The sequence below is a fragment of the Myodes glareolus genome, chromosome 6 (genome assembly GCF_982192425.1).
Source record: "Myodes glareolus chromosome 6, mMyoGla1.1, whole genome shotgun sequence".
NCBI classification, from domain to species: Eukaryota; Metazoa; Chordata; class Mammalia; order Rodentia; family Cricetidae; genus Myodes; species Myodes glareolus.
In genome coordinates, this window is record NC_142031.1 from 19,189,274 (window position 1) to 19,211,312 (window position 22,039).

The following is a 22,039-nucleotide window of genomic DNA, read 5'->3' on the forward strand; positions in this document are numbered from 1 at the left end:
TGGCCTCTCTGTCTGCCTTTATCCTCTGGGCACCGATGCCTGGAACCTGACTGAACATAGCTCACTGTCCTCCCATCTAGAAAGCCCTTTTTCTTCCTGCTTTTCTCATCTCTCCCGGATACAGCCTTCTCCTCAGAGACTCTGAGACAGACCTGGAGACACCTTCCACGTTCTTTTCTTAGCCCTAAACAAGTTATTTTTCTTTGCTCTCCTTAATGGCACTGGGGATTGCACCCAGGCCCTCCTGTATGCTAAACAAATACTCTACCACTGAACTGCATTCCTTACATAAAAAATTTAGCTAGGTGTGATAGTGTATCTCAGTACAAGTATCCCAGTACAGAGGCATAGATTTCTAGGAGTTTGAGGCTAGCCTGGTCTACATATAGGTCCAGGCCAGCTAGGCTACACAAAGAGACTGTGTCTCAAAATCAATCAATCAATTAATTTTTGGAAACAGTCTATGTAGTCAGACCTATAGTCAAGGATGACCTTGAACTATATGACCTTGAATTTGATGATCCTCCAGCCTCTTCCTCCTGGGCAAGATTGCAAGCCACCCTGCCTGGCTTCCATGATGCTGGGGACCAAATGCAGGGCCTTGTGTATCCTAGGCAGAGAGTCTGCTACCTGAGCCACATCCTCAGCTCTAATATTTTATTTTGAAATGGTCTCAATTAAGTTGCCCAGATTGGCCTTGAACTTTGGAGCCTAGGCAGGTCTTGAACTTCTTACCCTCCTGCCTTTGCCTTCAGAGTATCTGGGATCACAGACAGCACCGCCCAGTGTGGCTCCTTTACACATCTAGAAGGAGGCTGTCCTGTGCATGTCCCGGCTGTGCCTGGATGGAAACTCTGTTTCTGCTTCTTTGGATTAGCCCCACAGTTCCCTCAGAGGTATCTCTGCCCCCTGGGCCTTGCTCCAGTCTGCCTTTACTTCTACCGATCTGCCTATGCTTAACTCTTCTAGTGGTCTTCAGGGCAGCTTCCAATTCTGATGCTTATGACCTAACTTTTCCCAAAGTGCCTAAGCCTCTGCCCTCTTACTCCTATGTAAGTGACTGTCACTCTCACGCTCCCCCAGGGTCTCTGACCCTGGCCCTTGCTGAGGTCTCGGCCTGAACACCTTAGTCCCACATCCTTCTTGGTCTAACTGAGTCCAACCCAGGCTTCCTTGTTCAGCTGTGACCTATGCAAGGATGCCAGGGAGCGGCTTTGACTTCCCTGAAGTTCCCAGAAACCCTCTGATCCCTCCTGTCACCAATGCCCACGGCATGTTTAGCTTAAAATGTCTGGGACCTGGTCCAGATCTGGCAGTAAGTAGGTGTCAAGAAGTGGTTAGAGAGTTACTGAGTAGCAGCCAACTATCCAAGACGGAAACTATCCCAAGTCACTGAGGCCATCTGCCCTGGCCTGGGCCGACACACGGGAAAGGGCAAGGAGACCGTCTACCGTGCATCGACTGACTCTACCGTCGGGAGACTGACCCAGAATCTGACAGACTTCTACCTCTTTATTGATTTCACTTAATATCAATGCGCCAGTGTCTAAAAGACCTAATATCATCTAAACATTCCAGCCACCATTCCGTAGTGACGTTTGTTGGTATTAAGACTTTCCCTGTCTGTCTTCTTTTGTTTATGAGGCTCTTGTTATCTTGGTATTTGTTATTGCAACCGACTCCCCGGCAAATGCAGTAGCAGGGAGGACAGAGGGGCAGAAACTCACTCTGAGATGGGTGCCGGAGGTGGCGTCTGGGGTGACAGGCTTCCACTCCTCAGAGCCTTTCTCCTGGAAGCTGACCCGGTAGCCTGTGACTGGCCCGGCTCCTATATACAGCGGGGGTTCCCACTGCAGCATCACGGAGGTGGCCTTCACCTCAGACACCCTCACATCATATGGCGGGCCTGTGGGGGAATGAAATGTGGGCAGAGATGTGGGGTTGTTCCGCCAGGTGGCAGCTACCCCACAGCCTTCAAGCCAGACAGTAGGGCAATGAGTTATGCAAGTCAGTGTGTAAGTTGTGGGCAGTGTGCAAGCTGGGTAGCTTGTCAGTCATCACCGAGTCTGGAAGTGCCTCCTTTAGGCCAGCCTTGGTTACATAACACTTGACCTTAGACCTGAAGCTTGGCTAACTGTCTAAACTATGCTTAGCATTGCCTCCTTGCAGAGCCTCCCTGACCTTCCCCACCCCAATCTGAAACACCATGACCCCTCCCGGACTTTTGCCACTTTGATGGCAAGGATGCAGGTTAGACTGGTGATGACCTCCAGAGCCAGCCTGCCAGGGGCTACCTTTCCCAGCTCTACCCTTCCCAGTGATGGGGACTTGGAGTTATTACCTTGGCGGTCCTATCTCCTCACCTCTAAACCGACGTAACAACGGTTCCTATTAGATGGAGCCGTAGAAAGCAAAAGGGAGGCCATTCATAGAAAGCACCCACACAGCAAACATCCAGTTGATGTTAGCTGCTTGTAATTGCATCCCAGCTTGTAATACCCAGGGTACCCACATGCTAACAAGTGCTCCGCCGCTGAGCTATTCCCAGCCTCCAGGGAAGGGTTTATGTGGAACACAGAACTGAGACACACATGGTGCTTTGGCAGGGACTGTTTCTTCCTAGGAAAACTAAGAGTCTCCTTGGTGAGACAGCCCCGAAGGTTGCAGGAGGAGTGTTCAGGGTGGCTGACTGTCCATGTTTGTCTAGGACTGGATTTGGGGTGCTGGATTGAAAGTTCTGGGTGAGTCTGGCTGTCTTAACAGTGTGGCGTTGGGGCTAATGAAAGATCTGTGGCCAGAAAGAGGTCAGATGGTGTCAAGGTGGGTGATGGTTGGGCTGGGACCGGGTAGTGGTCTGGTTAGGGATCCCCCCAGGCAGGCTTAAGATAGTCTGTGTCAAGGTTTGTATCAGTAAGTCTCAACTTGTGGGTCATGACTCCTTTGGATGGGGTGTTGAACGATCCTTTCACAGGGGTCATATGTCAGATATTCTACAGATTAGTTACTTACATTATGATTCACAGCAGTAGCAAAATTATTGTTAAGAAAAAGCAATGAAAATAATTTTATGGTTGGGGGTCACCATGTTGTGAGGAACTGTATTAAAGGGCACAGCATTAGGAAGGTTGAGAAGCTCTGGTTTACAGGATCAACTTGTGCAGAATGTGGGGTCTGGATGCCCAGGGTGGGCAGTGGCATTTGTGTTGTTGGTTAGTGTGATGAGGGGGAGCGCGGACAAGTCTCAGGCTCTCACCTGGCTCGGGCATCGTCCACTCTTTGCATTCAAACAGGCTGCTGGGGGCCGACAGCTCACCAATACCTGCCCAGTTCACTGCCCGGGCTCGGAACTCATAGAAATGGCCTTCGTGAAGGTTGGTGACCTGCAGGGGTGGAAAGTCAGATTGTGGAAGCGGAGGCTGGGGCAGAGAAGTGGGAGGCACCAGGACAGTGGGATCAGAGGGAGGGACAGCTAGAGTGGGAGACCTGTGCGGACTTCCAATATGGCTGTTCTAGGGGCTACTGGGCGGCAGAGCCTAAGGAATTCTGAGGTTTTCCACCATGCTTTCTGTACCTTGCACAGCAGTAGTGATGGAGGCTGCAGTCACGTTCTAGCCTCACCTTGCACACCCGGCTTGGGATAGGCTGGCAGTTGAAGCCTCACCTTGCACACCCGGCTTGGGATAGGCTGGCAGTTGAAGCCTCACCTTGCACACCCGGCTTGGGATGGGCTGGCAGTTGAAGCTTCACCTTGCACACCCGGCTTGGGATGGACTGGCAGTTGAAGCCTCACCTTGCACACCCGGCTTGGGATGGGCTGATGGTTGACTGGGTGCCAGTCTGACTCCTCCGAATCATGCTGGTCCACGAAGTAGCCCAGGATCTTGCCACCTCCCCGCCGCTTAGGGGGTTTCCAGCCAATGACCATTTCATTCTTTCCGCAGGATAGGAGTGCAAAGTCATATGGGGCCGAGGGGGTAGCTGTGGGAGGCAGGGACTGAGCAGAGGGCTCCTTGGGATGACTGCACTGGGTAGTGGGGCCCCACGGAGCTGATCAGCCTCCCTGGTGGGTTCCCACTCTGATCTGGGAGTCCTCCCTGAGCCAGCAGGGTCTGCTCCCTTCAAGGGTGTCTTGGAGTCTGATCCCCGAGCCAGGGGGCTTTCCCACTCTCCGGGATCAGTACTCACTGTAGCCCCAGGCCACTGCCACTTCCTCCCAAAAGGAAAGAGTGAGCAAAAAGCTCCAGATCCCTTGAGGGAGTTCTGCGACCAGGGATCAGACCTTCTGAGTCTTGGCCTTGGCTCCTGCCCAGGTCAGGCTTTCCTGAGGATTGCAGGCTGAGTCTGCCCTGGACTCACCGAGAGCCTGCTTGACCCTGACGGGTTGTGTCGCAGCTGAACTCTCGCCAACCCCAGCCTCGCTGACCGACCTGATGCAAAATTCATACTCCTTTCCGGTCTTCAGCCCCGGAACCGAGAACCTGGGAGAGAAAAGTTTGGCCCTCAGAGGTGTCCACACTGCTGACTCTATCTGAACCACCTTAGGGGATGGAGAAATGGTCACCAACAAGAGACGAGTAGAAGGTTCTAGTCTAAAATATCGCTCCAGCCTCACAGTGATAAACGAAATGGCGCATGGAGGATGTTGTCCATAGGGTTGCAAAGAATGTCAGTTTTTCTAGACTCCATCATCCACATGGGAAGATGAGGGGCTGGGGATAGTGTGTAGCACATGTGCCTGAAGAAATGGGTTTGATCTCTAGCACCACCGCGAAAGTGGTGTGTGGTGGGGTATGTGTATAACTTCTGCTCAGGGTGTATGCGTTGGGTAGAGACAGGATCCCTATAGACTGTCCAGCCTAGTCTATTAGTGAACTCCAGGCTCACTGAGAGACCCTGTCTCAAAAAATAAGATGAGGTGCTGGACAGGTGGCTCAACCAAACACCCTGAGCTTGTTCTCTGGGATCCATATGATGGAAAGAGAGAACTAATTCTTACAGGCTGTCCTCTGACTTCCACGTGCACCCAGATTAATGAACAAACAAGATAAAAATTTTTTTAAAAGGTGGGGCTGAGGAGTTGGTTCAGTGGTTAAAGAGAGTCCTTGCAGAGCAAGCCTGAGAACAGGAGTTTGATGCCTCAGCAGCCACAAAAAGCCAGACATGGTAGTCTGAAGAGGCTGGTCTCCGACAGTAATCCCAGCTCTAAACAGGGCGGAAGGCAGATAGGAAGCTGACTGTGATTCTCAGGCCAGTTAGCCTGGGATACACGGTGGTGAACGAGAGACCCTAACTCAATCAGGTTGGAAGGTGAGGGCTGTTCTCTGGCCTCCAAGTGTGCACTATGTCATGTGCACACTCACATTCACACACACACACACACACACACACACACACATACACACTCATTTTATAAAAAGAAAGGGGGAGGTGGAGGAAGACTTCTAATGTCAACCTCTGGTCTCCACACTCATGTGCACGTATGTGCATATATGCACACAAACATATATATGTACACATTCACCACATCAAATATACAAATGATGCAAAGATGCCTGAATGGGAGCTGGGTTAAGGTCAAGGAAGCCTACCTGCGGCCCAGGGCTATTGGGTGCCTGCTCAGGACGCTGGCCTCAGCTTTGGAGGAGAACAGCGTCTGGTCTGATTTACACTGAGGCCATCTGTGATTCAGCCTCTGAGAACCCCGTTACACCCTCCAGATAACTATCATTGCAGGCCCTTGGCAGAAAACCTGGCATGCAGGAAACTGCCTTCCTTATCTTCTTTCCTCTGGATGAAACTGGAACCGTGGGCCCTCTTTCCTGTGCTCTATGGATGCCTGTCCAACAGAGGTTACCTCCACCCTCAGATTCCTGCTGACAGCACTCTCAATGAATGGATGTGTTAAAACAGACCCTCTGGGGCCAGGTCCCCCCTCCCCACCTTCACTTATTATATGAGCTTTGGCTAGGACCTTAACCCTACATGCCTCAGTTTCTCCTTCTTTAAAACAACAGTACAAACGACCATGTTAAAAACAGGATTGCGGCGAGCTAGGAGAACCCAGCACATGGAAGAGCTTAGAGCGGTGCCCAGCCTGGGTCATCCTGACCAGGAGCTGGTGAGACAGACTTACTTGGTGTCCAGGATGGGCTTGTTGTTCACTGTTTGCCACTCTGATGCCCCTGCTTCCCGGGAGTAGATGTAATAACCCAGGAGTTCCGTGCTGCCCTCCACAGGCTCCCAGGTAAGGGAGACAGAGGTCTGCGTGTCTCTGAAGGCTTGGACTTGAGTTGGAGGAGGGAGAGTCGCTAAAAACCAGAGAGGTGGAGAGAGGTCACTGAGTGATGGTTCTGATAGGTGAGGAGGGGCAGGGAGAGGAGCATGGGGGATTTGGGAAGACTTCCACAGCAGTCAAGACTGTGGTTAGACTCCAGACCTGCTACAGGACTTTGGGATCGCCCAAGCTGAGTGCGCCTGGCGCTCATTCTCCTGTCCTTCAGGCCAGCTTGCTCCTCACTCAAGCACTAGGGCCTTCTACATTAATCTCCGTCAGTCCCTCCCTCCCTCCCTGCAACCCCAGTATGAATAGCCTGCCTTTTCCCTCCATGGAGCAGCGTCACTTGGTACCTGGCTTGCCCTTCAGGGCAATGGGCTCGCTGGGTTCTGAGGGATCGCTCATGCCATACTGGTTCAAGGCTCGCACTCTGAAGACGTACGATTTCCCCTTCTCCAAGTCCAGGAGGGCGAATCTCGGGGACTTGATGGGTGTCTCTGAGCTGATGGCCTCCCAGGTTCCACTGCCAATGATGGACTGGAGAGCAAGAGGGATTGGGGCTGGTTCAGCGGCTGCCGGAGCCTGACTATGGACTGGGCGCTGCCCTGAAGGCTCGTGGGGCAGGTTGCGTGCAGGCCATCTGCTTCCTCAACCTCCTTACTCTGATGTCTGCGGAGCCTCTCCTGGGAGGCGTGGCCAGCACTGTAGGTTCCCGTGTGGTTCCCACAGCACTGATGGCATTAATACCTGCAGTCACTTGGGTCCAAACCATGGGCACAATAGGCCCAGACCTGTGTTTTAGCCATAAAGCCAGTTGACTCCACCTTCCAAACACATCCAGGGTCCAGTTCTAACTCCCCACCGGCCCCGTGGTCCAGGCCAACCTCACCTGCTGCTTGGATTGCTTATCCAGTCTCACTGAGCCCTTTCATTCAAACCTAGGCCTTTTTTTTTCTTTTTTTTTAGTAAATTTTATTAAATTATAAAAGTTTCCATTTCCGCCCCCCCTCCCAACACCCTCCCACTCCCCTCACTCCCCCCTCCTTCCCCTCCGTCCCCCAGGGCAGTCAGGGTTTCCTGCCCTGTGGGAAGCTCCAGCTCCCTCCCCCTCCCTCCAGGTCCAGGAAGGCGAGCGTCCAAACAGACTGGATCCCCAAAATCCAGCATATGCAGAGGAAACAGGTCCCAGTGTCATAGTCAATGGCTTTTCAGAAAGACCCCGGGCCAGCCACAGTCAGAGAATCCGGCCAAATTCCGAGAATCTGGCTAGATCACGTCCTCGTTCAGTCCCAGTCCGACTGGCCCTAAACCTAGGCCTTTTTTATTCTTTTCTTCCCTTCCGTCTCCCTCTCTCTTTTCCTCTCTTCCTTCCTCCTCCTTATTGCTATCTCCCACCCCCACCCCCACCCCCGCCGCGTTAAAAAAAAGATTTATTATTTTGTGTGTGAGAGTACCCAGCGGCCAGCAGGGGTCATCCAACCCTTGGAGCTGGAGTTCCAGGTGTTTGAAGAGCTCTGGTTTTCTGATGGAGCGGTCTGGACTCCATCAACTGTTGAGCCCCTTTCCAGCCCTTTTTGATTTGTTTGTTTGTTTGTTTGTTTGTTTTCAAGACAGAGTTTCTCTATGTAACAGCCCTGGCTGTCCTGGAACTCCCGTTGTAGATCAGGCTGGCCTTGAACTCAAAGAGATCCGTGTGTTGCTGCCTCCCAAATGTTGGGATTAAAGGTGTGTGCTTCCAAAGCCTGGCCGCCCCCTTTTTGGTTTTTGAGACAGGGTCTCATGTAGTTCAGGCTGGCCTAAAACTCATTCAAGGGTGACCTTGAGCTCTTGAATCCTCCTGCTGCTAGCTTCCAAGTGCTGTGATTATAGGCATGTACCACCATGCCTCATTCTGGTGTTTTCTCAGTGCCTGTCAGTGGGATCCTTCATAGTAACAGGTCCCTGTCTACACAGAACCCTTTCAAGCTCTCGTGTCCTTCTGACCTTTCACATTTTCCTGTGACTTGCTACCTATCTGGCCACCAGTCACTTGCCTTTCTCTGTTACCTTATACCTAAGTCATCCCGTTGCTCTCCAGAGGCCCAGGTCCTATCTCTGGGCCTTTGTACTTGCTGAAGCCTGTACCAGGAATGTTCTGAAATGTTCTTGGCTTCTTATTTCCTATAGACTTTTATGAAGAGCTCACCTTCTGGGGAGGCCTCCAATCATGCCTAGAACTTCAGAAGCCTCTCCTGCTTTCTGTCTTACCCTTTAGCAGCTCCCACTAAACAAAGGACCCTTGTCCTCAGTTTTACAGCCTTGGCTTGTCTCTCACACCTCCCCACCTCAGCGTATCCCGGGATCAGGATCAGAGAATGGGAGACGGGATGACTAAGCCAGTGAATTCCCAGGAAGTCCCTGCAAGGTGGACGTTAATTTCCACACCAGGGAGGGAGCGTAGGCGTTGAGGCCTTTTGATACCGTGTCTGAAGTCATCCATCAAGCCAGATGCCGACATAGCACGTAAGCTCAGGTGTGCGTGAACCCGTGCGGCTCACTCTGCAATGCCAGGGACTCAGGAGGCAACCACTGCTCCTGAGTTTCTGGGAAGATGGTGGGTAGAGAGTCACAGTAAGGACCTGCTGACCCTGCCTCCCTGGCTCTGCTTCTCCAAGGCCCACATGACCGTCAGGGCCTCGAACCCATCAAAGAATCCCCATAGGCATCAGTGGACCCACCATGCACATCATGTGTGCCGGGCTCTGCTCTCTGCACATCCGGATGACACACACCTCAGATCTACAAGGTGTGTGGGATTTATTATGTTATTATGTATCGTTATTATGAACATTGTTCCAGACAAGAAACTGAGGCACAGAGGATTAACGCAAACAGCCTGCCCAAGGTCACATTGCTACTAGTTAGCAGAGGTAGCCTTTGAGCACCTGCAGCCAGGCAGGCCTTACTCCACAGCCTAGGAAACAAAGTTTCTCTTTTGTGCATATGGTTGTGTGGAGGAATAGCATGCCCAGGCTTGTGAACAAGTGTCTGTTCGCCTGTGTACGTGTGTATGTGTGTGTGTGTGTGTGTGTGTGTGTGTGTGTGTGTGTACGTGTCTCTGTGTGTGTTGACACCGGATGACTTTCTCACTCTTTTTCCTCCTTATCTTTTTTAGACAGTCTCTTATTGAACCTGGAGCTCACTCACTGGCCAGCCCGCCCCAGGGATCCTCCTATCTGTGCTTGCACCAGCACGGGGATTACAGGAGCCCACTGCCACGCCTGCCACGCCTGTCATGCCTGGCTTTTTATATGAGTGCTGGTGGTCCAAATGCAGTAAGCACTTCAGCTGTCTTCCCAGCTTCACAGACTTTCAGTTATCTACAGCTTCCCTTATGCCAGACAGCTAAGGTTGTTTGTCTATTAGGTGAAAAGAGGACCTCTCTGGATCATCAGAGGTGGTGAGTCCTCCCTGGACATTTTAAATGCATGGTCAGGTAAGCCATTAAGTCATCTACTAACTCAGTCTCTGCCTTTAGGGAGGTGAGTGAGACAAAGTTGCTAGCCCTGACTATGTGTGGTGTTCTCCCCCCATCCCCCAGGGCAGACTTTCCAATATAGGACAGAGGACACTGAGTCACAGTGACTTTAGGAAGCTGGTCCAGACTCATACAGCAGGGCCTGGATTTTACTAGATCCCATCAATGCTGTCTTCTGCAAGAAAGAGGGCACGTTCTTCTGCAAAGGCCATCTTCCTTCTACCCCCTCCACAGTCTCCCCTGCTCCATCTCTGTCCCTAGTGAGGACTACCTAGTGCCCCCTCTGGTGGATATAAGCCTCACTTCTTACCCAACAGGGCCTTGAGTGCTGGGCCTAGGTGTGATGCTATGCCACTAACCTGGAGGTAGGAGGTGCCTAGGAAGCCAGCGGATCTCACTATAGTTACAACTGTCTGACCCTACTTTGGCTTTCACCACCAAAAGGCCATGCAGTTCATCCTCCTGCCTCAGAGTAAGGCTTAGCTCAGGCCCATCCATGCAGTAAATTCCCATCTCTGAAGATCCCAAAGTTGTTCCTGGGGCTCTCCACATTCTGCACTGCCTCCACCCCAGATCCACATAGCTGCCTTTGTCTTAGGCTATCCTGGGCTGTTTCCCAGTTCCGTCTGTACCTTTTCCAGAGAGTAAGTCAGTGGGGCTCTGCCGCGGGGACGTGGCTCCTCCCAGCTCAGAACTGCATAGGCCTCTCTGATCTCACTGGCGTGGACATTGGTTGGGGCTGATGGAATGGTCACAGCATCTGGAATCCAGAGTCATCAAGGGAGAGATGAGTGTGCCCTCAAAGACCCCTAATCTCAGCTCTGCATTCCACAGAGGGTGGGGAGGGGGATGGACAGAAGTTTGTCCTTACAAACCCAGACAGAGACAGCACCAGACCCTGGTCCCTGCCCAGGGCTCCTCTTTTTTTTATTTTTTTATTTTTTTTGAGTGTGTGTGTCAATGGCTCATGTTGTTAACTGCCCTTGTCCTTCCTCTCTGTTTCCGTTGTCTACTTATTTCAGGTATATGCCTGTATTGAAATCATAGGTATAAGCAGGGCTCCTCTTTATAAGTAATTTATTCCACAGAGACACAGCCAGGCAGTCTACAGGGACCCCATGTTGCTTAGTTTCCTCTGAGCTGATCCTCCTACACTCTGAACACAATAACTTTTCTGTTCTGCCAGCCAATTAACCCAAGTCCCGGAGCTGTGAGGGGCTGATTCTAGGGGCAGAACTGGGGAAGGTCACACATACCTTCGAAATCACTCTTGCTGATGGTGATCTTGCTGCCCAGGTCAAAGGGAATTTCTAGGAGACAAGACGGGGCACAGGGGATTGGGTTAGGAGCCAGCCAGTCACCTTGGGGTCTGTATCCTGCCTAGTTCTGCTTGGCCTGGCAGTCCTGGCCATGTAACTTCAGGACCTAGCTTTCTTCTGGGTCTAGCTTTCTTGGAGTCCAAAGTGGACCCTGTTGTTCTTGGGCAGATGGAGACAGACATAGGAGCCACGTGTTTAGACTTCATAGAATTGGTGCAAACCCAAGGCATGATGACTTCTAAGGGCTGGGAGAGCTATGTCCCTAACACTCTTAGGTGGGGCTCTTAAGGGCACCTCCCTCAAACTAAGGACCCCTGAAGTAGCAGCTGTGACAGCTGTCTCCTAGCGATGGGTTCTGTGCCTTCCTCCAGGCTAGCTGTTTTTTCTCTCTCAGAGGAGGGGTCCCTAAAGGCAGGCCTGAGCCTCCTCCACCAGACTAAGGGTACTTAAGAATCGAACTATGGGCTCTCATCAAGCTAGAGCTGGGAAGTGCCTTTCTTTCTTCCTCCCTCCCTCCCTCCTCCCTCCCTCCCTCCCTCCCTCCCTCCCTCGGTCCCTCCTGACCATGGATACAATGTGACCTGCTGCTTTGTGCTCCTAGGTTCTCCTGCTGTGAGGGACTGTACCCTAAAACTGGGAGCCTAAACAAGCCTTCCCTTTCTTACATTATATTTACTAAGTGTTTTTGCCACAGCAGTGACGACGGAAGCAGGCTACCTCTTTCCTAGTCTATTTTGAGTGCCCTGACTGGGTCCCTCCAGTGTCCCTCCAGTGTCCCCCTAGGATCTCTGTACTCACCTGTCTTCCTCTGGATTGCATCATGGTCACCCATGACAACTGCTTCTGAGGCCTTGGAAGGGAGACTGCTGCCGGCCTTGCTGATGGCACGCACACGGAATCGATAGCTCTGCCCTTCAGTGAGGCCTTGGATCGGGCACCGGCAGGTTCCCCCAGGGGCCTTGTGGCAGGGCACCCACTCCTCTGAATCACCCTTGCACCTATAGACATAGACCCTGGCTTTCAGCCCTTTCCAATCTGAGCCCTACAGGGCCTGTTTGCTGCACACAGGCCGCAGCTGCCTTCTGCCCATGCATGTCTCCGCCTCCCACTTAGAAACCTTGCTCCAGACTGGGCCTAGAGGACTTTCACCATCTACTACCATGCTGATCGGAAGATCCAGTGCTTCTGGAGAGCTGGCAGTGTCCCTACACCATGATGGGACCTTCACCCCCACTTCCCCACTTCTATTTTGTCTTCCCCCTGTTCCTACATACTTAGAGGACTAGAAAACTGAGTACAGGCCCAGACACACATAGCGGTCACTGGCTCCTCTTCTCCTAGGCCTGGTTTTCTCCCTAGCTCTGGCTTCAGCATCTACAGCACGTGAAGGATGTAGGGAGTTCTGTGTCTCCACCCATCCTTCCCCATCTCAGTGTGCCCCTCTCTGGGGTCTGACCTAGCCACCAAATTCACAGGTACTCAGGCTTCAAAGCACTTAATGGTTTTGTCCCAGAATTCTAGGCATCACTGTGAAAGAGATCTGGAAATCTGGACACCCTCGCATTGTTTCTAAACTGCTATCTGCTTGCCCTGTTCTAAGAATCGGGATGAGAGACCTAGCGCGGACTTTGGTTTTTTTTTTTCCACCTCTTCTTCTTCCCCCCACCAACATGCACACAAACTGTTTGTCAGTATTCTGCCCAATGGGCTTTGCCACCAGAATGCAACTCACAGCTCGATGGAGTAGCCCGTGATGATGCTACCCCGGGTGTCACTGGGTGGGGCCCAGGTCAGGGTCAGGCAGTCTCTATGCACATTCAGGCACCGGACATTTAGCGGGGAGCCTGGTGCTCCTGGATTCTCAGCTGCAGCATCTGACCCCCAGGAGGAGGAAAAAAAGGGACTCATCCTCAGCCTGGAAACACTGGGCAGCCAGATCTTCCCCCAGCCCCTGTCTGAACTCCTTTTCCCTTGAGTCCTCTAGGGCCTCAGATCTGACCTGGAGGACCAGTGACAGGGGGCTAACCTGGCCCCCATTAGACAGCAGCACTGGAAGGGGGCGATGTATCATGTATTAGAGTGCCATTTTATACCAGGCTCCGGAACAGTTGACACAATTAATCTGGGAACTCCAGAGCAACCTCCATTTTGGAGGAGCTGAGTCTCCCAGAGGTGGAGCAATGTATTCAAGGACACCCAGCTCACAGAGTGACCAAGCCAGGGGCTGAATACAGACAGAGTTAAGACACCAGGAGCAGAACTCCGACAGTGACCAGAACCGCCCAACACTGTAAAGAGCCCTCCCTCCTGGTCCCCACCATGTCTCCTACTAGAGACTGTGGAGACTTGGCGGTGCCTCTTAGGATCCACAAGATGCTACTGCAGGGACCCATAGAAACCAACCCAACATCCTCATCTTACAGCAAAGGAACCCAGGCTCCGAAAGCTGTAAGTCTCCCCTGCAGACCTGTGGTCTCTGGTCCCACCACCCCTTACCTCTTACAAAGACATAAGCACTCTGCTCCTGCGGCCCAAAGGGGGAGGAGACTCGGACTGTGTAGAGCCCCTCATCCTCCTTGTAGGCGCAGGACACCTTCACGAATGCCTGGCGGTCTGCGTAGAGTATCTGCCTGCGTGCTGAAGATCTCAGTAGCCTGCCTGTTAAGGGGAAGATGGTCCAGCGTGAGCTCATGAGGAGTTCTGGCCTCATCCAGGGGTCTCACAGAATCTCAGGGCTCTGGAGGTTCTGGTTGGATGTGAGAGAGGGGAGAGAGAGAGAGAGAGAGAGAGAGAGAGAGAGAGAGAGAGAGAGCGAGCAGCGCTGGTGTGGCCACAGGCCGAGGCTCAGGTTGGCAGTTGTGGATATTGAGGATTTTCAGGGCTCTGTCAGTGTGGACTCTGAGCTCTCCTCTAAGAGATCTAGAGGATGGGACCGGGGCTCAGGAAGGGTGGGGTTCAAGGGTAAAGGTTTAGCAGGTGAGGAACTAGTTCTGTGGGAAAAAGCTGAACCCTGCATGCAGCCTGGCGGTTTAGCAAGAGGGGGCTCAGTGGATGAAAGTAGTGGTTTCTTTCTTTTGGATATTGTCTCGTGTAGCCCATGACTTGCAATCCTCCTGCCTCTGCCCCCTGAGTGCTGGGATGATAGGCATATGCTTTCATGCCCTATTTTTGTGGTCCTGGGAATAGAAGCCAGGGCTTCAGGCTCGACAGGCAAGCCTACTTTAATGTCGAAAGTGGACTGACTGAGAGATGGGAGCTTAGAAAAGGCCAGGGTCTCACACAGTGAGGAGGATGGAGGAGTAGTCAACTGAGGTCATTAGAGACTCGGGATCTGTAAGGAGGCCCTTGAGTGTGGCTGTGGGAGTGGCCTTGTCCAGAGCTGCCTTAGAGAAGGGTCCTGTCTTCTTGCCAAGACCCCTCCCCCTGTCGGCACTCTATTTTGAGTGATGAACAGGTTTGGGAAAACACATCCGCCTTGTTATTGCAGCTGTCTCGCAGAGCTCCTCCATTCCACCCTGCCCCCAGCAGGTGCCACCTCCCTGGGCTCCAGGCAGGGGTGTGGAGAAGAGAGGGAGGCTGTGCTCCTTGTCCTTAGGCTGCTGGCCTGGTCACAGTCAGGACCAGAGAGCCAGCTGGCCTCTGTCCTCAGAGTAGCCGGCTCAAGCCCTTCGCTGAGCCACCCTAGAGCTCTTAACCTTGAACACACACACACATGCACACACGCACACACACATGCACACACACTCTCACATACACACTTACTCACATACATACTCATACAAACATACACATATATTCACAAACACACACACATACATACTCACACAATACACACTTACACACATTCTCACCCACAGCCACACACTCTCACATACACACACACACACACGCATGCACATTTACACATGTATGCACACATGCTCACACACTGTCTTCAGAAAGCCTGGGGTTAGCAACACAGCCTGCCCTGCTTCCCCTGGCCTTGGCCTCTGGTCCCTTTGTCTTAAACACTGTTGCTCATTCCAGGGTGGAGGTGACACATGAAGCCAGTGCTTGATCACAGCCCCCCTGGGTAGACCTCACTAGCAGTGGCTGTAGTGGCTTCTCTGACACACAGCTCCCTAAGCCCACGCTCGTCTCTACCCACTCCTGGACCTGAATTCAGAGTGGAGTCTTGGAGGGCCAAGTGGGCCCTGTTGCTCTTGGGGCAGATGGAGATGGACAGGGGTTGGGGCAAATCTGAGGCCGGGTGATTTCTAAGGGCTGGGAGGACTATGGCCCCAACACCCCTAGAGATGGTGCCCTTTAGGGCAGAAGGATTGCCTTCTTCAGACTGAGGGCACCCCAAGATGCAGCCATGATCCTCCCCTGGACAGCTGGCTCCTAGGGACATCAGACTGGGTGATTCTTCCCCCAGAGTAGGAGTTCCTAAGGACAGGACTGAGCCTCCTCCATCAGACAAGGGATGCTTAAGAAGTCTGAGTTCAGGGTATGCCTCTGGGGGATGGACTGCATTCATTGAGTTGGAAAGACCCACCCACAGGGGTGGTGCCTTTCCCTGACAGGGTCCTGGACTAAGTCAGAAAGAGCAGCGCTTAGCATGCATTGCTCACTCATGGCTGGCTCTCTGCTTTCCAAGCTGTGGATGGGATGTGAGCAACTGCTTGGTGCTTCTGCTGTCTTGTCTTCCCTGCCACGGTAGACTGCACCCTTGAACTGTGAGCTGAAATAAGCCCTTTCCCCCCCAAGCTGCTATAGTCAGGGTGTTGTATCTCAGCAACAGGAAAAGAAACAAAGAAGACTCGCAACTCCACCCAGTTGTGCCCATCCCTCCTCTGGCACTGCCTGGGGGGAGCAGCATGGCTGACTCCCATAGGTGGGGGCGTTAACCCTGGGTTAGGAGGGAGTGGGGCTTTGCCTTGGAAGGCCATGGCCTCACCGTCTCTGAACCACTGGATTCTCTGTTCGGCTTCTAACACATCGTCCGAGAACAAACAGGTCAGGGAGAAGGGCTCTTTCTCTTGGGCAAAGATGGGCTTCAACACCGATGTAAACTCCACACTGGGGCCGAACATAGATCCTGGGTGGCGACAGAAACATGAGGTCAAAGTCTTTTAAGACACTGACCTGTTCTGGGGCCTAAATATGAGCAAGGACTCTTCTGGGCTGTCCCCCGTTCCTCTGGTTCTCAGAGGCACATCTTCTGGGAAAGACATCGTGGGGTGGGAGGAAGGAACCATGTAAGTCAGCATGTCTGTCAGGGATCAGTGTCCGTGATAGCCTTCCGTGGATAGCCTTTGCGGGCCATAGTGATTGTTCTGAGGAGGACCACAGGGATCCCAGATGCCCTGCCCGTATCCATCTCCAGCTCACTTACGTTTAAAGATCTCTGAATCGAAGCCAGCATCTTTCTCAAGGTAAGCTGCAAAATTAAGGCAAACACAGCTGGAGAGGACTCGGGCACTCAGTCCTATATGTCTGGGGGCATGGTCTTGGGTGTGGGTTTGAGTTCCTACTTGTCAGTGATCCCTGAAGCACCTCTGGGGAAAAGTCACTTTGATTCCTGTGCCTCAGTTTTCTCATCGGTAAAAAGGGAGCTGTGGTTGCTCCCTGATGGCGTGGGTTATGAACAAACTGGTTTCCAGGAATAAAGCCCCCGGTCAGCACCCTGCACACAGTAGGTGCTTTGTAAATGCCGGTTTTCCTCCTCTGTCTGGAGTTTCTGACAGGATCATACACTGTCCTCAAAGGGGACAATCGTGGCCAGAGACTCTGGGCTTCAGGAGGTGTCATCACAGACAGAGACTGGAGGTCCAGAGTGAGATGGACGTGACCCCCCAGAGCCAGCTAAGGGTGGCGGTCCCTAGTGCTCAACTGCCGATCCTCACAGATGGAGAAACTGAGGCAGAGTCACCCAGCTAGCCCCAGCAGCCTGAGCCATGATGTGACCCTGGTCCCCAGAGTGAGGTCTAGAAACGGTAGGGGGAGGTTCCAGGTGGTACACAGAACTGGTGGGAGACTCAGTATTAGACCCTGGGGTCCTGCCTCTCAGCACAGGAACATGACATAGACACCGCCCTCCCCCATGTCACCATGGAGGGCAGTACCTGTGAGCTGGTGCCTTGGGCAGGAATCCTCGAATTGCGGGTGGCCTTGATGGAGGGAGGGAGGGAGGGCTAGATAGTGGTGAGTGACCAGTGTGTGACCTTGGCCTTCACTCTGGGCACAGCCTATGGGGCAGCTCAAATGTCTACATAGGGAATCAGGATTGGTGGTGGGGACAGCTGCCTCCCAAGAGCTATCTCAGGAATGTACAGAGGATTGAGGACTGCAGAGGACAGTTTAACAAGGATTGTGACGGGCAAGGAGGACAGGGCTGGACAGCTGCCTTGGCGGGCGCTGGGGGGGAGGGACACACACACACACGAGAGAGAGAGAGAGAGAGAGAGAGAGAGAGAGAGAGAGAGAGAGATATTCAGGGGTAGAGGAAGACAGACACACAGAGATAGACAGAGATATGCAGAGGTGGAGACAGAGAGAGACAGAGAGAATACACCAACTGGGGGCCTCTCACTCCAGAGCTCTGCGGGCCAGATGTGACATTCACAGAGGGACAGTGGACAGCTTTCTCTCCCAGGAGCAGTGTGTCAAACTTATCTGCATCATTTCACCGAATAGCATGAGCATCCCAGGCAGGAAGCAGGACCCCATTGTATAGGCAAGTAAACCACACCTCTGAGAGGTTAGGTGACTTGTCCGGGCCCACATGGCTATCTGGGGTGGAGCCAGGATGGGAACTCAGGTCTGGCTGACATCTGGGTGTCTGATCTGCTCTGAACTGTGATTTTTGAATGTTCATGGGGCAACATCTAGGAGTGAATGAGTCCGACAGGAAACTACACACAAGAAAGCCAAGAGGGGCAGTGGGGTAGGGCGTAGGGAGGGCTTAGACATCGCCTGTGATCCTGGACCACCTCTTGCGGGCTCTCATCTGGGTCGGGCTCCAACATGCTTATGGATTTGGGTAGACAAGGTCACCTGGTACAGCTTCTCCAGGGAGATCTGTCAAGGAGCACTGGGGCCTGAAACCCAGTCGACTTTGTCCTCCACTTGGAGGGCAGTCCCTTGTTTCTAGTCCATCCACCTAGTTCATTATACAAAGTTTAGTGACTGACCCATACCTGCTATGACCCTGTAGACAGAGTTAAGTTCAAGGCCAGCACAGGATAGAGAAAGTGTGTGTGTATCTGCTGGATACATTGTGAGTGCTCAGGGAGAGGACAGTGCCTTCCTTCTCCTCTTGGTGGCGCTCACACCAGTTTCCAGGGACAGAGGTTCCTACCTTGCCATGCTTTTGTGATCAACTTACCTAGCTGTCCTTGCTAGTCTGAAGAAGGAGGAGGTTCTCTCAGTCCAAGTCCCTCCCACCCTCATTCCCAATCTCAGCCAACATGACCCTTTTCTTCTGACCATAGGTCCAGACTCTCTGCTGGTCTTGGGCTTGCTGGACCCGACCTGCTGGGGTTGGATAGACTTACAGCGGATGAGGACTTTGGCGAAGGAAGAGGCCTGACCGTAGGCATTCTTCACCAGCACAGTGTAGGTGCCCGAGTCTTCAACCACACATCTGGAAAGGAGGAGGGGGGAAGTTCCGTAGGAGTTCATGCCCCTCTGCAGTTGAGAAAGGCTGGGTGGGAAGGGAATCTCGGGGGGAGGACCTGGGACTGTGTATCTTTGGACTGGTCACTGGGTCTTGTTGGCGGAGGCTGCTCATTCCTGGTTGTTCAGAACCGAAATAACCATGTAGAAACTGTATTATTTGCAAAACTGGCCAATAGCTTAAGCATATTTCTAGCTAGCTCTTACATCTTCAGTTAACCCATTTCTATTAATCTGTGTATCGTCACGTGGTAGTGATTTTCGTGGCTATGATTTACCGGTTAAAGTTTGGTCTGATCTCCTTTCACACAGGGTAGAAGATTTGCCGAGGCCTAGTGCCAGTCCATGCCAGAACCAGGCACAATGCCCGGATCTTTTGTCTCAGGCTTGGATCTCATCACCAGCCAGACTGGCCCCATATGTGCCTCCCCATTCCCCCCCAAAAACACGACTGGTTCCTGTCCAAGATACCTTGATGACAGAGTAGGCAATAGGATGTGTCCTTCTGGCCCAATCAGCAAGCCAAGAGTCCCTTAGTGTCCCTCTGTTCCCGACACTCAGGGCAAGATCTCTCTTGCTTCAAAGGCCAGTCTTACTGGACCCCCAGATTTCCTTCTGGTCTTTCAAGCCTTCTGAGCACGAGGAAACCCGGGTGCCAGAGTCCAGCTTTGGTCTCAGTGGTGTATGACCTGAGTCATGGAGGATGGGCCACACTGGGTCTGTGGTTTTACCTCCTGATTTCCAGGGTCAGCAGCCCGTAGTTGTTGGTGATTCGGTACTTTCCAGGTGGAAAGAGGCGGGGATCGATCCTGATGTCATTCTTGTACCTGTGGAGACACAGTAGCTGTGGGGAGCTGGAGGGATGCTGAGCTTCTCGGGGCTGGAATCCAGCCTCAGTAATGTGCTGCTCGCCGACTGGCAACACCCGTTCACTGCCCGCTTCAGCGTCTTCACCCAGGGAATGGGAGTGCACCGGGCTGGCCCTGCACAAGGGGCTGACCCTGCAGAACTGCTGTGACCCTGAGGTGGGATAACACTTGCTCATTGTTCTGAGATCCATTCCAGTCTGGGTTTGCTCTCAGAGGCACTCCCAGGGCACACCGGGAGTAGACCTTGTATTTTCGCTCCTCTTTGAGGGGCTTGTATCAACAAAAGCGCCACAACCTTCCTCTATGGCTCCTCAGGGCAGAGATTATAATTACTGTTATTATTTATTTAAGTTTTAAAATTGGGTCTCAGGTAGCCTGGGCTAGCCTTGATTTTGAAACGTAGCCAAGGATGACCGTGAATTGTTTATACTCCTGCCTCCATCTTTCCAGTGCTGGCACAAGTGTACAGCCACCAAACCTAGCTGTTGCTGCTTGTCTTTCTCTCCTCTTCCCCTCCCCACGCCTCCATCTCCCTGCTTCTCCTCTTCTCTCTCCTCTTTCCCCTTCCCCCTCCTCCTCCATTTCCCCCTCCTCCTCTTCTTCCTCTTCCTCTCTTTCCCTCCATCTCCCCACCCTCTTCCTCCCTCTCTTTTTCTCCCTTTCCCCCTCCTCTCTCTTCTTCCCCACCTCCTCCTCCATCCTCTTTGGAGACAGGGTCTCACTATGTAGCTCCCATGACCCTTGAATTTGAGATCCGCAGGACTCAGCCTGTTGGGGTTGCATGCACCTCCACATCTGGCTTTTTGTTTTTAATTTTATCTCTTAATTAAATCAACCAAGGAACTTTAAAGATCATTGCAGGGAGCTGGGTTGCAGGCTCAGTGTGGAGCATTTGCCTAGCACACACGAGGCTGGGGTTTGTCTCAACAGCACCGATGGCTCTTTACTATGTGTGGTGTTTGACACAAGCCTTGTGGGGTCTGCATCAGAGACCACCCATTCTTCTCCCATAGCGGTTTCCTCTACTCATAAAGAAACAGGGTTTACTGCGGAGCCTCCCAGCATACTGCCTGTCTCCTTGCCCTTCTTGCTGGGAGGTGTGGTCATGTGACAATGGTCAACAGCAAGTGAGGACAGGTGCCACAGGGCTGCTGATGACACACTCGGCCTCACTTTGACGTCCTCTGTGTCCTGGGGCTGGAAGAAAGCTGGGGTGCTGTGGGCAGAATTGCCGGTGGCCAGTGCTGTGTTCAGACACCAGGGAGAAGAACAAATTCCTACCTTACTTAAGCTTCTGAAGGACAAAACAAAGCAGCTCCACACTCAAGAGTCAGGCTGTGTCACAGATAAAATGAGAACTTCTGGGTATAGAACCTGGACACTGGTGTGTGTGTGTGTGTGTGTGTGTGTAGTCCTGCTGGGATTGACTCCTAGGTCCATTCATGCTAGACAATGGCTAAACTCTGAACACACTCCAGTATTTTTGTTGTTGTTGTTGTTATTATTATTGTGGTGGTGGTGGTGATGGTGGTGTGTGTGTGTCTCAGGGGTGGATGCAGAGATGTCTCTTCCTGCTCAAGTACTGGCAGTTGAAGTTGAAGAGGAGGGCATCCTTGTTGCAGACAGAGGGCGCCCCAGGCTGAGGACAAGCCTTCCTTGGATCTGGCCTGTTTGTCAGAGGTGCTTTGTTTATCGCCATGGTTACAGAACAGAGGCACGCCCACTCTGTCCCCAGGCTGTACCCATTTCAGAAAGGGGCCCAGCTAAGTCCCCTATGGGGAGGGCAGTGCCTAATCTGGGCACACATCTCTCCAGGCTCTGAGGGCCAGGCCCCTAGCCCACACCTGTCGGGAACATTCCAGACACCTCAGGCTGTCCAGGCTCTGTTTTCCTCTTAAGACACAGCTGCAGCTCCGGGCGTGGCCTGCACTGCCAGGCCCTCAGCCTCATTCTGCCCTTTCAGCGAGAGAGGCCTCATGAAAGAGACGTTTACTATTTGCCTAAATTGTATTGTTCTCTGAGACGGTGTCAGACTGGGTAGCCTAGGCCAGTCTCAGATTTGAGAACTTCCTGCCTCATTCAGTTTCCTGAAAGCCGGGATCACAGATCTGGGCTTCTAAGCTTAGCTCTTCCAGTGTATTTTGATGTTAGATTATATTTTATCTTTATTTTTTATTTATTTTTTTTTTGTTTTTGAAACAGGGTCTCTTTATGTAGCTCTGACTATCCTGGAACCACACCCAGCCTTTCTGTTATTGTTATTTGTTTTTGAAATTAAAAAATAATTCTGTGCAAGAGGTGTGTGTGGGATTGTACGTGTGAGTCCAGAACCATAGAAGCCAGAGACGTGGGCTTCATTGAGCTGAAGTTACAGACAGTTGTGAGCTCCAGCATGGGTACT

At 52.4% G+C, this 22,039-nt stretch overlaps 1 protein-coding gene across 1 annotated transcript in view; it reads right to left on the bottom strand.

Annotated features, from left to right (window-relative positions):
- Positions 1-22,039, bottom strand: part of Myom3 (myomesin 3) — a 48,898-nt gene that overhangs the window by 21,238 nt on the left and 5,621 nt on the right. The window contains exons 5-19 of the mRNA XM_048443119.3: positions 19,501-19,596; positions 18,649-18,737; positions 16,488-16,532; positions 16,050-16,190; positions 13,607-13,768; positions 12,843-12,984; positions 11,909-12,108; positions 11,048-11,101; positions 10,424-10,551; positions 6,628-6,811; positions 6,134-6,308; positions 4,357-4,478; positions 3,791-3,978; positions 3,254-3,380; positions 1,728-1,906 (exon numbers count right to left, since the gene is read on the bottom strand). Of these exons, the coding sequence (XP_048299076.3) occupies positions 1,728-1,906; positions 3,254-3,380; positions 3,791-3,978; positions 4,357-4,478; positions 6,134-6,308; positions 6,628-6,811; positions 10,424-10,551; positions 11,048-11,101; positions 11,909-12,108; positions 12,843-12,984; positions 13,607-13,768; positions 16,050-16,190; positions 16,488-16,532; positions 18,649-18,737; positions 19,501-19,596 (2,032 nt within the window). The remainder of the gene's footprint in view (positions 1-1,727; positions 1,907-3,253; positions 3,381-3,790; positions 3,979-4,356; positions 4,479-6,133; positions 6,309-6,627; positions 6,812-10,423; positions 10,552-11,047; positions 11,102-11,908; positions 12,109-12,842; positions 12,985-13,606; positions 13,769-16,049; positions 16,191-16,487; positions 16,533-18,648; positions 18,738-19,500; positions 19,597-22,039) is intronic.